We start from the raw sequence: 16,697 nt of genomic DNA, 5'->3' as shown, positions 1-16,697 counted from the left end.
ACGAGATACTGTAGAGTGAACTCAGCCGCATTTTAAAGTATCATTTATAACTGCAGCCAGGCAATTAGGAGTCTGGCTTTTCTATCCCTGTTACATATATAGTTATATATTTGAATTAAAAAAACTGAACTAAACAGTGAATTATAAACGGTGTTGACATGTTTAATAAATCTTGTCTTTGTGGCACAATACAGAATTTGAGTCTTTTTTTTTTTTAAATGAGTGAAATTAGCAAAGGTTTGGAGGATAAAGTGGAAAGAATTAAGATCAGTCAGGCTGAGGGGATGCTCTTTGATCTGAAGTTATCATTCTGACCTTTTACAGTCATCATTTCTACATGGTACTGTGAAGTTGATGCCCGAAATACAGCACAATAGTTTCTACAATTAAATTATAATCATTAAAATTAAAATCTGTATTTTATTGCCATTAATCACGTTAACTAATTTATAAACTTGACTACAGCACAAATAAAGTGGCCAAATCAACCACATAGTGGAATCTCCAACAAGCTTATAAATTAGGATATAAAATTCAAGTAACTATATTTGCAATTTTAGAGTTAGTCAGCATTAAAGACACATAAACCTACTTTCCCTTATGGAATAACTGACCATAAAAAGAAAAAGAAAACAAATAATAAAGCATAAGTGTATGCAGTCATGGTACAATAATTTCCATAATGACTTCAGAAAGAGCTAAACGGTCACTCCTTGACCTGAATAGCACGCCAATTGGCAAGTGAATGTGTATATTAATGATGTAGGTATATACCGTCTATCTGCAGTGGTTTTTAAAAACTGAGTAATATATCCTGTATTCTACATATTAGGAGCTTGCCTTTTGATCAAGACCAGGTTTAACACTCCCCCAGCTGTGAGCTCAAAGACATGAAAACTCTCTTTGAGCAGATGCCACAGATGAAAAGAGAGGGAGAGGGAGAGAGAGAAGGGAGGGGGGTATATAGGGAAGGGAAGAGTAATGTGGGCATGTGTAATGAGAGAAAGATGAAAGCAGGATTATTCTCTTTGTCGGACACTGCCATTGGATGGTTTGGGGGGAAGAGACCAGCAGGGCATGTGGACTGCCCATGTAGAATAAACGGTGTTCATGGACAGAGTTTAGAAAGAAATGTTTATATGGTGAGAAGAGCTTACTGGGACCATTTAATGAAAAAATAAAAATTTACCAGCAGGACTTGAGGAGACACAACAAAGTTATTATTTTTTGGTCAGTGCACAATTTATTTGATTAGTTTTGAAACAAGTAAAGAATGCTTTGGGATTCTTATATTTTCAGAATTAACTGCAGCATAGGAGATACAAATTTTGCCAAGTCTTCCCTCCAGATATCTATGTAATAGGCTTGCTGCAATAGATGGTGTTGACTGTTTTACCGGTGTGAACCCGCAACACCAGTTATGTCACTTGCCCACCACGGCACCACCCCTCACCGTCATTTAGATTTTTATTATAGTAATAATCATGTAGCTCAGTTAGAGAACAAACACTACAATTCAAACAGAATGTGGCTGCTTAACACAGCGTGCCAACAGTCGCATGAAGAGAAGCTGACAAGAAGAGTGAGGTGAGACAGACAAGACGATGGCAGAGGAGTTTCAAAATGACATGCAAAAAGCCCTGTTTAAAAAATATTTTGGATTTTGAAAAGCCTTTTGACTTTTGATATATATATAAGTATGCCATGCATGTCTCCCAGCTTTATTATTTGTTTTGCTAATAACGTACGATTCTGATTTGGTTTCACAATGTTTACTGATCTTCAGTTTTGTATACCTAAACTTTTAGTTATTTTATATTAGCATGGTGTATTTTTATTCATTTTGTTAATAAAAGTTTTGTTCTATTTTGTTTCTTCAATTGAATTGAGCAATTGATGCCGATCTGATGCTAATTTAAAAGTTAATAAAAAAGTTAAATGCGCAGTGCGCTTTAAAGCTATTTAAAAGTGAAGTAAATTAACGAAAAGAGGGAAAACTCAAAATAAAAACAAACAACTGCTTGACAACGAATTGTCGCTAATTTGATAGTAAAAGTAAAATGTTACAAGCTTTTACAAGCTACTATAAAAGGAAAGCAAGGAAAAGAGGGAAAACTACCCCCCCCCCACGGAGATTACCAGTGTTGTCACACGTCAATTAAATGACGGGAAAATTTCCTCTCTGTCACAACTCTACTATATAATAAACTTCAATTTTAAATACTTTGTTCATGTTGACAAATACAAATCTACCTGAATTATTGCAAGATATATGAAAGACTGATATAACTAAGGTCAGGCAGACATAAAATGAATTGATAGAGATAACAACAATCGAAAGAGTGCACAAAAGATCAATAGAATAAACAATAGAGTGACTGATAGAGCGACAAAACGATTAAACGATTGTTAGAGGGAACCACAGAGTGAACAAACTCAATAGAGGGAATAAACAATCAATAAAGTGAAAGATATACAGAAGATATAGTGGAAGATATAGAGATAGATATAGATAGATCTACAGATCTCTCTCCAAACAGAATGGGCACTTCTTTTCTCCTGTACCAGCACTCAGCAGATGGTCTCTATCTTTACACCTCTGTTTCCCTTTCCACTTCTCTCTTCTGTCAAAGCTGTTATTCTTCACATAAAAAAGATCACTGGCTAAAGAGCTTTAAAAGCTGTTCTCCAACACACAACACATTGAGTCATTAGCGAGACCTTAACGCCGGGAGATATATGCCGTTGCATCACTGGCACTAATTAGTCAGAAATTAATAAAAACCTCAGACTAGGTTTGAAAGAGAGGAGAGGCGGCATTTTCATAAAAATTCATGAATACAAGATGAATGTGATGTGACTTGTAAGGGCCCGAATAGGTTTGGAAAGACATTTTCTTTTTCCTTGGGTTTACGAAAGGTCCTTTTGCATACAATACCATTTAAAAGTTCAAACACACCTACTCGTTATTTAATATCATTTGAAAATGCGTAAATTAGCAACAATAAATGCAAAACCAACAGAATGAAAGAAACAGAAGCATAGGAAAGGCATAGTCAATAAGTAAAATGTTTAACATGAAAGTAGGTGCGTTTCATTGACTATTCAGTCAACTTTAAAACAAAAAAAATGAAATAACCCTCACCGTGTGAAATAGTCATTCCTGATCAGCAGCAGGTGCTGTAGTATGGAAAGAAAATTGCTCTCTGCGCTTGTGTCCTTCACGGAGCAGTATAACACATTAAAGACATCTCCGATATCAGTACGCTTTTTGTTAAGGAACAATCAAGCGCTACAACTGCCAAAATAAAAGCAACATATGGAAACATACAGAAGAAGAGAGCATACACTCTCAATACATGAAGTGTAGACACCAAGGCAGAGCAAAGAACTACTGACTAGCCTTGTCACAGCATGAGACTTGTAAAACACTGCTAATGTAAGCAAACAATTCAGGATGATTTATAGTTATGATTAAATCTAAGAAAACAACATCAGTGCAGTCAAGTGCATGGTTTCTGAAGATATTATTACAGTTTGCATATGACCAACATTTTATTGTTGGGGGTCCTAAGGATCAAAGTATGAGTAGGAGAAAGAAAGAGAAGACGACACCAAGGAGAGAGAGAGTTTTTTGAGGAGCATTTAAGTGTGGACAGAATATCAAATGAAATTGCGTGTATCTCAGCGTCAGAAGGATATTCTAGTTCACTTCTGATGTCCTCCAGGCGATGGGAGAACTCAATCATGTCTTCCTCCTTGTGCTCCTCAAAGACCTTCAGCTGGATATCCAGAGCATCATTTTTTACAGTGTTGAGGGTCTACACAGCGTGAAACGCAAGGGGAAACAAAGAGAAGAAAAGAGCATATTAAATAGACCATGCCACTGAAAACATGATATTCCTTGGTCTTTTGAAATAAAGGCTTTGATGTACTACTGGACGAAGACATACAACTCAAAAGTTCCTGTTCGTCCACCCAAACTATTGCAGGACACTAAAGGCAATCGCACACTACAAGAATGAGGTGCGATGGACTTCAGAATTGATTAACATAGTCTGGAATTAGCTGTGTAGTGTGGGATCCAACACAACAGAAAGCAATAAACGGCAAAAGTTTCACTTTTCTAATACACTTGACCTTAGTGAGAACCTAAAAACAATTCTGATGTCAGAATCACAAGCAAATTAACATATTTCCACAAACATCTAGTCAGTATTCAGAAAGCTGGTGGGAGGTTGTTGTTTTTTTTGCTCATTTCATACATGAAGAGGTTAGCCAATCAGAACAGAGGTTAACTGCATATAGAAATCATACAGATATACTAGTAAAAACAGCAGATGTTATTTAAAAAAAAACAGCTAGAAAAAGAAATTGAGGGAAACATTATATACAACTGCTTTTGTTGCGAGAAAGCATGACTAACATTTCAAGTGGACTTTGAGGGGAAAATAAGACAAATATGTGGAACATTGGGCACTATGAGAGAGAAGAGAGAAACACTGACAAAACACCATTTTCAAAAATGTGTATCTAGAAAGAGAAAATAATAATTTCGCTTTCATTCTGTCTCTTTGTATTCCCAAGTCCTGTTTCTGAGGCAGCTTGTGTTTTGAATAATAAATGAGACATGCGTGAGGCATTAATCTATCTCACTTCCACACTCTCTGGCTTTCATTTCACACACTTCTGTTTTGTTCAGGCAGTTTTCAGTCGTTTGTTGATAGAACATAACCACATTCAGAATGCCAAGAGGAGACAGACCCAGAGAAAGAAACCAATCCAATCCTGGCTATAAGTATTGATTCAGCAGAGCGACCTCTCCTTCAGGCCTCATAAATTATTCGCAGAGCCATTTTACAATATTTCACTCAAGTGGACAACTCATTTAAATATTAATACACAGGCAGTGGTCGAGCCGCTTACCGGCAGGATCTCTCGCAGGCCGCAGCGCATAAATTCATTTCGGATGTGCAGCCTGAAGTCCAACTCATCAGGAGACGTTACGAGGGCATTGATGAGCTGCATGCAAGCCACCTAAAGGAAGAAGATAACATTCAGTAAGAGTATGTGTGTGTATACATATGCAGGTCTGAGGGTATGCATTTGAATTATATGCAACCGTGTTGAAATACTAAATGGAATATTTGTATTAGGTATGATTAAACTTAAATTTGTCAAAGAACCATTTAAGTAAAAAAATGTATATAAGTAGTTTTTTTTTTTATAATAAATAATGTATAAGTAATGGTAACCAGTTCCCTTATACTGTACATAAATACACTACCAAAGTACGGTTTCCACAATAATAATATTAAGCAACACAACTGTTTTTAACATTGATAATTAGAAGAAATGTTTTGGAGCAACAAATCAGCACAATAGGATGATTTCTGAAGGATTATTCGACAATGAAGACTGGAGCAATGATGCTGAAAATTCAGCTTTGCATCACAGGAAAGATCAGTAACAAAAGTAAGTAATCTTCGATAAACCTTGATGAATTTATTTTATTTTTTTATTTTTTTTATCACTAGTTCACAAAGCTTAATTTGAAAGCGAAAGTTGATGGCCTTGAATGTCTCACTGAAGCTTGTTTTCAAGGGGTTGTGTATGAGACTGCAGTTTGGACCTGTTGAAGAGCATCACTGTGGTTTATGACTCTCACTGAGCTCTCAGGCAACATAAAGGAGTCAAAAACTACTATTCATCTCCTCAAGCAACACAGATCATCAATTATTGATCAGCCTTCTCCATGACACTATAAATCATACGTATGAGAGGGAGTGTTTAGTTAAAAGGCACTGGTGCATTCAGGGGACTGAGCCGTATTGAGCAGACAGTGAGCTGTCTGTACAGCTCTGTGTGCCTGTACCTCCTGTTCGCATCATGTCTGATGATGCAATAATTGATTATTACATAAACCACACCAACTCCAAATTATTTATAGTGGCTGTGATGGAACATGATCTTTCCAGACATTGTCACAGTAAGATTAGAGTTTATATATATATATATATATATATATATATATATATATATATATATATATATATATATATATATATATATATATATATATATCAATCAGACAATACTGATTGTGCTGAATCAGACAATACTGATTGTGCTGTATGACATGGATGCACGACAAAAATATTGGTTAACGGATCAAGTTGTGATTAATCAAATAATCAAGGAATAAAAAGTGTGAGGCAATATTTATCATCCTAAACTCATGCGGTCAAAACAAAAGACAATAAGAAACCTTAATAAAAATCAAGATGCTACACAATTTATTTAGTTCAATCAATGGATATATCAGTTATTTAAACTGTAATAAAATGGACAGACTCATATGATTGCTGTATGGTTCCAATTTACTAAAAAGACATGGTTTATAAAAACCACCAGCTGAATAATGAAAAAAATCTATGTGTTAACTCAAATGGCTAAATAATTGTAGTCAATGTTAATAATCCTAAACTCAAAGCTCAAAACAGAAGATTATAAGGTAACACTTTAGAATAAGGTTCCATTAGTTAATGTTAGTTAATGTATTAATTTACATGAACAAACAATGAATAATACATTTATTACTGTATTTATTCATCTTCGTTAATGTTAGTTAATGAAAATACAGTTATTCATTGTTAGTTCATGGTAATTCACAGTGCATTAACTAATGTTAACAAGCACAACTTTTGATTTAAATAATGCATTAGTAAATGTTGAAATTAACATGAACTAAGACTTATAAATGCTGTAGAAGGATTGTTCTTGCTTAGTTCATGTTAACGAAAGTAGTTAACTAACATTAACTAATGGAACCTTATTCTAAAGTGTTACCGATTATGATACTAAATAAATATTTAGTCCGTAATGATGGGCTGTATATTTATGATATTTTCACACAGCAAAAATCATGAAAAAAAATGAGCAGAAGTCTTTCACAGGCAAAACCCTTTGATTTAAGAGACGATGACATTGTATTATTCATATTTGTTTGGCTCAGCGGTTGAACTGCGGGAGGAATCTCAGAAAAGTTAAGCCTGTAAGTGACACTTGCTGACAGCTTTCATGAAGGAAAAGGAAAACATATCTGCCATTAATAACTGTAGCGTTTTCTTAATCTGCCTACTTCACATGCCTGGTGAGAGGCGGCAGTGGTGAAGAACAGGATGAGGAGAGAAAGAGAAAATCTATTCCTGTGAGAATCACTCACTCTCCATTAGCTCAGAGCAATACAGAGCTAAAAGAAATATCCACTAGACATAGACATGAAAACACAAATTATGAAGTGATAAAAAAACATGCTGAATCATTTACTAGCTCCCATGGATGAGCACACAGACACATGCAAAACCAAAATACTTGGCATCCTCAAGCTCTCTTGAAACATTCTTAAAAATAACCCTGTCCGATGCAGTCTACTGTCGCCCCTGAGTGATCCCTGCCTCTTACTCCTACATAAACAGACTGAACTTTATGCAGTCTGGGTGTGTGCTCTAAGAGCATCTATTTGAAGATACAGCCCCTAAATATCTCTAGCAAAAACAGAGTGGAGAGAGAAAGAGAAACCCTACAGAAAACTCCAAACGTTCCCAGTTATAACAGCCTTTGATAAATTATTCATACGGTTAAAAGAGATCACAGCTGACTATTAGCAAACAGGAACAATAACCAGTCAATCAATAAAACATTACTAGAGGCCTCTAAACACAACAGTTGGCCTTCATGGATATTAAACAGCATGCCTTGGATGTTTTTGGTTATTTTTCTCCTCTAATTTCACCAATTCCTGTCTAATGGAGAAAAGCTGGGCAATAAGGGGTCTTTTCCTGTGTGACCTGCTAATGTAACGCGTTCAATTGCTCCGTATCAACCATTCAACACTATTTTGGACTGGAAGAGGAATTATATGGGCACAAATCCATGCTAACCATGAGAGCCACCGAACTACTACATATTTTGCACTCTGCAGGTCACAGTAAAACATTAAAAGAATATGATTTTACCTTCAACATTAACTGCTGAGATAGAGGTTTATCCTGAATGCAGGATATGAGAAAGCATGTGAAAGTTCTCTCTCTATGCTTGTTTGAAGGGAAAGCTCAGTGCCTCTCTTTCACCTCCCTCTGCTACCAATTAAACTAAAACACGGCTACTTTGATCAGTCTCAACAATGAAGCCACTCAGTTAACGCAGGCAAACTAGCGCATGTCATTCGGTAGGGCCAGCACTCTGCAGAAGAGCTGGGCATGTCACGAGTATAAGCATGCTGGCCTCACTTGAATGCATGCACATATGCTGCAACGAGAGAGCCTAGAGCCAGACATATAGGCTGCCTGAATGGTCCTTGTATAAACTGTATTTTATATATTTTTTTACAGAGAGAGAGAAAGTAACATAAGCCAATAAATAGTCAAATTATAAAACAATAGAAAGATAGAAACCCATTTATTTATTTACGATCCACATCAGCAGCAATGGCCATATTTATGATATAAAAAAAAAACATTAAATTGCACTGCTTAATTCAATCAATATCCTTTCCGTATAATGTTATTATTGAACAATTTTGTTATAAAAATATAAACTAAAATAACACCAACAATAATAGCATTATTAATTATATAGTCTTTTTACTTACTATTTGATAAAAAGTCTTAAATTATTTCAGGAGAAACATTTTTTAAAAATGTCCATTAATATTTAGAATAAAAATACTGTTTATTATAATAAAAAAATGGACATTGTATTAAAATGTGTTTTATACTCAATAAAATTTTACATGAATTACAAACTGGTTTCTCCCTTTTCAATAAATATGAAGGAGTGAGTTTTGTTTATTTGCAATACACAGCCCGTCAGAACAATAAATAATCAGTTAGAACAAACGGTACAGAACACTGGAATGACTGAAAAAGGAACGACAGATAGAATTACAAAACAATAGTTAGAACGATAGACAAATAGAACAGAATGATAATATGACCGACAGACAGACAGAGAGACAGATAGATAGATAGATAGATAGATAGATAGATAGATAGATAGATAGATAGATAGATAGACAGACAGACAGACAGACAGACAGACAGACAGACAGACAGACAGATAGAGCTATATACCCCTTTAATTATTAAATGATAAATTATATATTTTAGTGCTTTGATTTAACTATGATCTATTTTGTTATTAAAGTCAATCATAGTTTATGAATGTAGAATATCAAATGAAGTTGATGTCAATTTTAATAGTTGGAGTAAACTGTCCATTACAAGATTTGTGGTTTACAAACCCTGACTCATGGTGCACTTCCGTCTTATTTGTGGGCACAGAGCTAAATAACCCTAATCAAATTATTCATAATTTCTGGAATGATTATGGTAAATCTCATCAGGGATGTTTGACTAATGCCAGTTTATGCTTTACAATGCAAATGAAGAGCTGAAACTGGCAGCACTAATCTCTGTGCTTTACAAGTGTCCTGAGCCCCTGAGCATGCTGGCTAAACAAAAGGTCATGTTGACTTGTCAGAAAAGGACAGGAAATTAAGTTTGTTTTATAATGTTTCATTTAAATAAATGAATTTAATGCTTCATAGACACCGTACGGCTCAAAGGAGCATTAGGCATCTACTTGCATAAGCTTTTGAAATGTGTTCTTATATAAAGGACAGGTCGTTAACAAGCAGATATGCTCATTTGTTTTCTTATCCTCTTCATGAAGGCCTCTATACACAGTCGCTGGGGGATTTTAAAGTGTAAATTGCGTTTTAGAGGTGATTCAGAGCCTGTGACTTCATCATTATATTGAAGTCACTATCAAGCAAATTGCTGGTGCTTCATCTCAGCATGACCATTTACCGGCCCTCAAATCTCTGAGGGAAAATTTCCAAATGGAATAGTATATAAAGGAAATGTATTTCCCCATCTAAGCAAAACACACAACACAGTCTGTCACAATAGTGCAAACAGCAATGTGAAAGTGGGTAATGTTACATTATTGCAGAAGTGCTAATTAATAGACCACTAGAGATTTTGAACCAATATTTATTTATTTTTTTTTTTTTTTTTAAATGATGTAGCCATTGCTTGGAAAAAAAAAAAATAAGATAAAATAAAATAACATTTTCACATATTTTCTTTAGAGAGTGGCACCAGTGGACATTCTATTCACATTTGTTTTTCTATTGCAGCTACCATAGGTATAAATATGTATATGTGACTGAGTGTGTATTGAGGTCACGAGGGCATTGGTAGAGCTGAATCAGCAGAAGACATCTCAACAAGAAGGCAAATGAGGAGCAGTGAACGCTTACCTGTAATTGGACGGAGCGTACACTAAGACCTTGAACGATAGGGTTAAAACGGGCCACCCCTCTTCCCTCAGTTGCTGTGGTGATGGCCTTGAGGACCTTCTCCAAACTTCATGCAGGAAATAAGTAAATGTAAAAGTAAGGGTCACGGATTTGATTTGGTTGTACATTTTTTCACTGAGGGTTATGCTGGGATTGCACTTCTCTCTGGTATGGAGGATGGTTTGAGTCCACCTGAGTAAATTTGTAAATTGCACCTTTTCGGTGCTAACATGGAGCTGATATTTAAAAGAGAGATGAAATAGTCATAATAAACACTTTATGCATCTAGACTAAATGAATGCTGTGATTATATCATGAATGCAAATAGACCAAACAAATATAAATATATATATATATATATATATATATATATATATATATATATATATATACACACACACACACACACACACACACACACACACACAACACACACAAAGCTGAAGAAATAGTGACTAATACAACACACAGCTAAAGAAGAATTTACATTTAATATGATTTAAGTTTGAATCAGAGAAAATTGCAGAATTATGATGCGCCTATTACCCTTTTTGACAATGCTGATGTTAAAAATCACAATAGGGGAATAAAAGTCCAATAGAAAGTGCATAATTGAGGGGGCTTAAATAATGAAATCAGGCTGAAATAAGAAAGAACAATAATTGCATCATAACCAAATTGATTTCATTAGAAAGGCTAGAGAAAGTGAGACAGGAGGCTTACATATTTTCTTCTCCCACAATGCAGATTGCAGAGAGCAGTTTGACCACATCTGTCATCATAACTGGCTGACCAGGGTCAATGGCTTGGGCCAACAGTGCCAGACTCTTCTCCTCGCCAAGGATCCGTTCAAGTCCATACTGCAGACAAACAGAAAAAAAACAAAAAACATGTGCAAGACATTGCCCAGTGTTTAGTGCGATGATATTCTGCGTTGGCACTGAACCACTGCTAAAACTATACAGTTTCAGCAAAAAATCAATTCAGTCAATCTCATTTGAATGGTATGACTTAAGAATGAATGCACTTAAGAAGCAAAAAATAAAAATAATGAATTGACTTATTCTTGCACACAAAAAATGCAAACAAAAAACAAAAAACACAAAACCAAACCACAAAAAACACACTACACAACAATATTCAACAATAAAATAATTTCACAAACAATAAAAAAAATACAAATTAATTAATCTGAAGGGTACATTATTGTAAAGGGTTTGGAAATACTGAGGGACACATTAAATTCAAATGAGTAATTACGGAAAAGAGTTTTAAATTGAAGGTGACTCTTTTAAAAAGTGGAGGACCCAAAGAAGGACATGGCGTAGCTGCCTGTTGCTCTGTCCTTGAAGTAATGACAAAACTGCGATCAGGGATATGTTAATAGTAGCGTGAAAGAGAGAGGGAGGGTGACAAAAAAAGAAAGAAAGAAAGAAATGGCAAGCATAAAGGTGAATGAAGAACAGACACAGGAAAGAAAAGCCTTGGGGGTCTGAAACGACAAGAGCAGATCTAGACCTGCAGAGAGAAGCAAGGAGTCAAAGAGGGGAGAATATCCACATCTGAACACGGGGGGTTCGGTTAATGACGACCGCAGCGCCAACACCACAGGACGGATTTCTCATTAATTCAAAACACTGTGATGAAACCTAAAAGACCATCTCTCTACTCTGTCAATCTTTACATGTAATAGATTCACTTGGCATAAAATGGTTAAGTTGACTGTGAGTGTGTGTGTGTGTGTGTGTGTAATGGTTAAAATCCTAAAATGATCTGATTATTTAGAAATGAGGAAAATATAGGTCAACATGTGACTAAATTTGGAAGACCCAAATCGGCCGCCATCTTGCAACAGCACAAAATAACTTGTGACTCAAGTTTAGCCATTTTAAAGACATGAATAATCCTGAGAAAATTAATTTCAGACTAAAAAGCTTTAGGACAGCAAATTCACCAAGTTGTGTTAATTGCTTCATAACTCATGCCAATTAATGGCTCCAACTTGTATCTCAGACTTATTGTCATTCAGAACAGATGTTTCTGCATTTTTTTTTTTTTTATGCAGACTTAGGTATGAAAACATCCTTCTCTCATCAGAGGCACAGGGGAGATAGTGTGTTATCACAGTGTTTACGTGCAGTAATGGATGTAAACATATTTGAGCCATTTTCTGTCTTTATTCTGCGGGAGTTGGTGACAGCTGGACGGGAGCACCTGGCTGGCAGGCAACATGGGCGGAATGTGTCCCATGATGCTGTGGGGCTGAAGTGAGAGGTCTGGAGCTGTGACAGCCCTCTGGGTAAATAAGGCTCACGGCACCTGTCGGGTGCTTGGGATTACACCAGACCTTTAGGGGTGCGAGAAGTAGATTTTGAAACTCTCAGAAAACACAACTGGGATCTCCAGCAAATTAATTCCCAGAATGTCTACACAGAAATAAATGCAGAAAGTGTCTTTTTTTTTTTTTTTTTGATCCTACATAAACAGGCCTCGGGAAAACGACAATGGCCTTAACCCATTTATATTTTCTCAGTGGGTGACCATGACAGATTTCTAACTAAAAAATGCACTGATGCGCTTAATTGCTCCGTTTCCATTTTAAACAAATGGCATGTCAATTAGAGTCAATGACAGTACAATTGAATACAGTCATAGAAGAAAAATGAAGTCAACTTGTGAAGCTCCTGAGGAAAGAAAACTAATTACATACTGTAGATAATGACTAGATTTTTACATTTGTTGTTAAAAAAATTACAAATCTCACAACCATTTTGGGTGGTTGCCAAAGCTTTTCTATGTGACTGCAAATATGTGTGTAGTTTTATGGGCACTATGCTAGTCAGCATCTAGATTTTCTTTTTCACTAGTAAGGATACATTTAAAATTGTCAAGTGAAACTAGTAAAAAAAAAAAAAAAATTATATATATATATATATATATATATATATATATATTAAATACATTTATTTCATGCTAAGTATAGCTCAAAATCTGTTAGCATATTTACTGGCATATCGCTTGAAACTTATAATATAACTTAAAAAAATATTGTTATATTATAATTATTATTAATTATAATACTATTTGTGCACCATGCACGTTTCTTAAAATTAAGCCTAAAATTTGTTTTAATATCAGTATTGATAAGGATTGAATGGTCTTTGAATAATACTCTTTATAAGAATAATAGTCTTTATAAGCATGACTTTTAAAGTGTACCTGAAGTTTTGCAATAGTCCTTTAGCACGATTAAATCTACTTCAGTATATCTTTAGTTGGACATCAGCACTACTTCCACAAATATTAAACTGATTAAGTACAAAACTTAAAACTTGTTCCAATTTAGCAGACTTTAAGTACACTAAACTTACAATTGCATGGTATTTTTATTAAGTACATAAATATGAAAATTTATTTGAACTATATGTATCATGAAATAAATGTATTTCAAAAACATTTTAGTACATGTATTTTTCACTAGAGGAGAGTAATGAGTTTTGCATTGCAACAATTTTTTTTTTAAATAAATTGTTAAATAAAATTGTATTTTCTACTCAACACTGAATCTTGAAAAACATATTGGGTAGTCCCAGAAAAATATTAAGCACTGATAATAATAAGTAATATTTCTAGAGCAGCAAATCATTATATAAGAATGATTTCTCAATGAACATGTGACACTGAAGACTGATGTAATGATGACAAAAAGCTTGGGTCATCACAAGAATATAATACATATTAAACTAGAAAAAAATTATTTTTTCTTACTTTTAATTGTAATAATTTTTTTTTTTTTTTTTTTTTTTTTTTTTTTTTGACGAAAATCACACGCCAAAGTTTAATATTTTGGATTCTTTTTAGAGAGAAACACAATACTAATGTTCCGGCCAATAATACTTTTTTTTTTTATTATTTATTTATTTATGTATTTATTTTTTTATGTAACTTTACAAAATTGAAGATATTCTATATGATTTTTCCTAAATAAACTAAAAATAAAACGCACACAAAAAAAAAATCTACAAATGATAATTCGTTTTTTCTTTTTTTTTACTTAATTTACTTTTTTTCAAATCTCAAATAACAATGCCAATGCTTACTTTAGAGAATACCACTGATGAACGCCATTCCAACAATAAATCAGACCTGTTAACAAGACTGATAGATGACTGCTAACAGCTCCTCAGATAAGATTAGTTCAGCTTCACTCAAACACCACGGGATATGCTGAAACCTGACAACATGTCTGTCTAACATCTGCCACATACCCAGTCAATGAACACAGATCAAAACACCACAGATCTCTATCTCTACCACGCTCGTATGTATGTTTGCATGAGGCTGGGGTAACTCCTCAAACCCCGGGCTATCAACAACATCAGAGACACCACTGGAGATCCACTTCTAACACATCTCTCTAACAGGAGTGTGAAATCATCAAAAGCCCCCTCAGACCTCTCCACCTCGGCCGTGCGGTGTAACCCCCTCCCGAGTTCAGAGTGGTGGCTGTCTGCAGCCCCCTTCATCTGAAGCTATCCTCTTATCGCTCCTGACCATTTGAAAGCGGCCGCAGGTACGTGTGTCCAGCAGGGCGGAGCGGGAGCGCGGTGAATTAGCGGAGATGTAACGCGGCAGCTGATGAAGGGGTCAGCTGAGGAGCCACAGCAACTCAAATGAGTCTTGTTTGAAGCTGGTGCTTTAGGGTAATGATGAGATTTCTGCTTAAAAAAACGTACATCTGAGATTCATGAAATACATCCACAGCAGATAAACACACCATTTTTACACCATGTTTTTGTTACTTTATTCTACATTTTCTCTGTCACTTGTAACATTTGATTTAAAGTGATGGCTGGTTGGAGATTTAATGTCCTGCCATCTTCCTCTGCTATTTTAATGGCGAGTAACAAGTTGAAATGGTATAAAAGAATGATTAGAAAAATTAAAAACTTTTAAAATATTCTCAACATAAAAGTTGATTAAAGGCACATTAGAACAAAAATCATATGAAATTTAGCTCATTTTTTTCTATATTTGGGTATTACAGGTTTAAGAACAATAAATGGCTTGAAATACACTGACAGCCCACATTATTTATTCTACTAAGACAAAAAGAACATAAAAATAGTAAAGTAAAGTAAATGACTTCTTATTTGGCCACATGCAAACTGCAAAGTTTTGGGTTTTCCATTCCATTCAGCTTAATGAATTGAAGGGGTTGTGTTACGTTACAGCTGTATAATTTCCAACTCATTTCAATTTAGATATTTTTGTAAACATATTTGTACAATTATTTCAAGAAATATAAAACTATTGCTTGAACCAAAAAAATTGAGGGGGTGTTAAAAAAAATGGAAGTGAATAAGAAACATTTTCACAGCAGGAAATTGAATTGTAATTTTATGCAAATGAGCAATGTTGCAACAAATATCAATGGGATTGAAGACTGTGGATCTCACATTTAAAAAGAGTCATCACAACCATATTTAGGTGCAGTTTATATGTGGCCCTTGAAAACTGATAATTGTCCATTACGAGATGAGTTTATCTCAAGTGGAAGGTAGTTGTAAAGCAAACCCGCTGCTTGGTGACGTTATTACCTTGTTGTTCATAAAGGCCTTGAGGCACTGAATGACTTTGTGTTGACTCTTCTTATCCACTTTTTCTTGGCTGGAAAACACACACACACACACAAAAAAAAAAAAAAAATCAAGAATGAGTAAAAGGAAGCAAGGCTCAGTGTGTTAGTAGAAGACAAAAACAGATAAAAAGATTTAGTTAAACTGTTATGACCTCAGGACTCATGCGGAGGTAGAACAAAAATAGTTTGAAACCTAGCACGATGCCTTTGATTAAGAAATGTGGGTAATGGAATTTGTTTTACTGTTTTTTGAGGATGAGCTTCTCCAGCGTGTCCAACAGGAGACCCAGACCCTCATGGCCAAAACTCTGAACCCAGCTGAGAACAAAAACAAAAACAAATAAAAACAATGTGTTAGTGTAATTCTGATAATGTGCAAAATAATAATAATAATAATAATAATAATAATAATAATAATAATAATAATATGGAAGTCAATATCTCCCATCAACTGTTTTGTTACCAGCATTTTTCTTCTTCAAAATATATTTTTTTTGTGTGTGTGTGTGTGTTCAGCAGAAGAAAGAAATTCATACAGGTCTGGAACTATTTGAGTGTAAGTAAATGATAATAGGATTTTCATTTTTGGGTGAACTACCCATTTAAGTCAGGAACTAGCAGTTTACACTATTGGCTCTAAAAGTCCATATTTTGTATTAACTTGTATTAAAAAAACACACACACACACAT

General features: G+C 34.8%; 1 protein-coding gene across 1 annotated transcript in view; it reads right to left on the bottom strand.

The window, feature by feature from the left end:
• LOC113110818 (protein diaphanous homolog 3-like) overlaps window positions 1-16,323 on the bottom strand; it is a 211,720-nt gene extending 195,397 nt beyond the window's left edge. The window contains exons 1-7 of the mRNA XM_026275020.1: window positions 16,251-16,323; window positions 15,967-16,036; window positions 11,090-11,226; window positions 10,328-10,433; window positions 4,927-5,037; window positions 3,703-3,821; window positions 3,146-3,262 (exon numbers count right to left, since the gene is read on the bottom strand). Of these exons, the coding sequence (XP_026130805.1) occupies window positions 3,146-3,262; window positions 3,703-3,821; window positions 4,927-5,037; window positions 10,328-10,433; window positions 11,090-11,226; window positions 15,967-15,978 (602 nt within the window). The 5' untranslated portion in view covers window positions 15,979-16,036; window positions 16,251-16,323. The remainder of the gene's footprint in view (window positions 1-3,145; window positions 3,263-3,702; window positions 3,822-4,926; window positions 5,038-10,327; window positions 10,434-11,089; window positions 11,227-15,966; window positions 16,037-16,250) is intronic.
• Window positions 16,324-16,697: the final 374 nt, after the last annotated feature.

Source organism: Carassius auratus, chromosome 11 (assembly GCF_003368295.1).
Source record: "Carassius auratus strain Wakin chromosome 11, ASM336829v1, whole genome shotgun sequence".
Classification (NCBI taxonomy): domain Eukaryota; kingdom Metazoa; phylum Chordata; class Actinopteri; order Cypriniformes; family Cyprinidae; genus Carassius; species Carassius auratus.
This window is presented reverse-complemented; position numbering and strand designations above follow the sequence as displayed.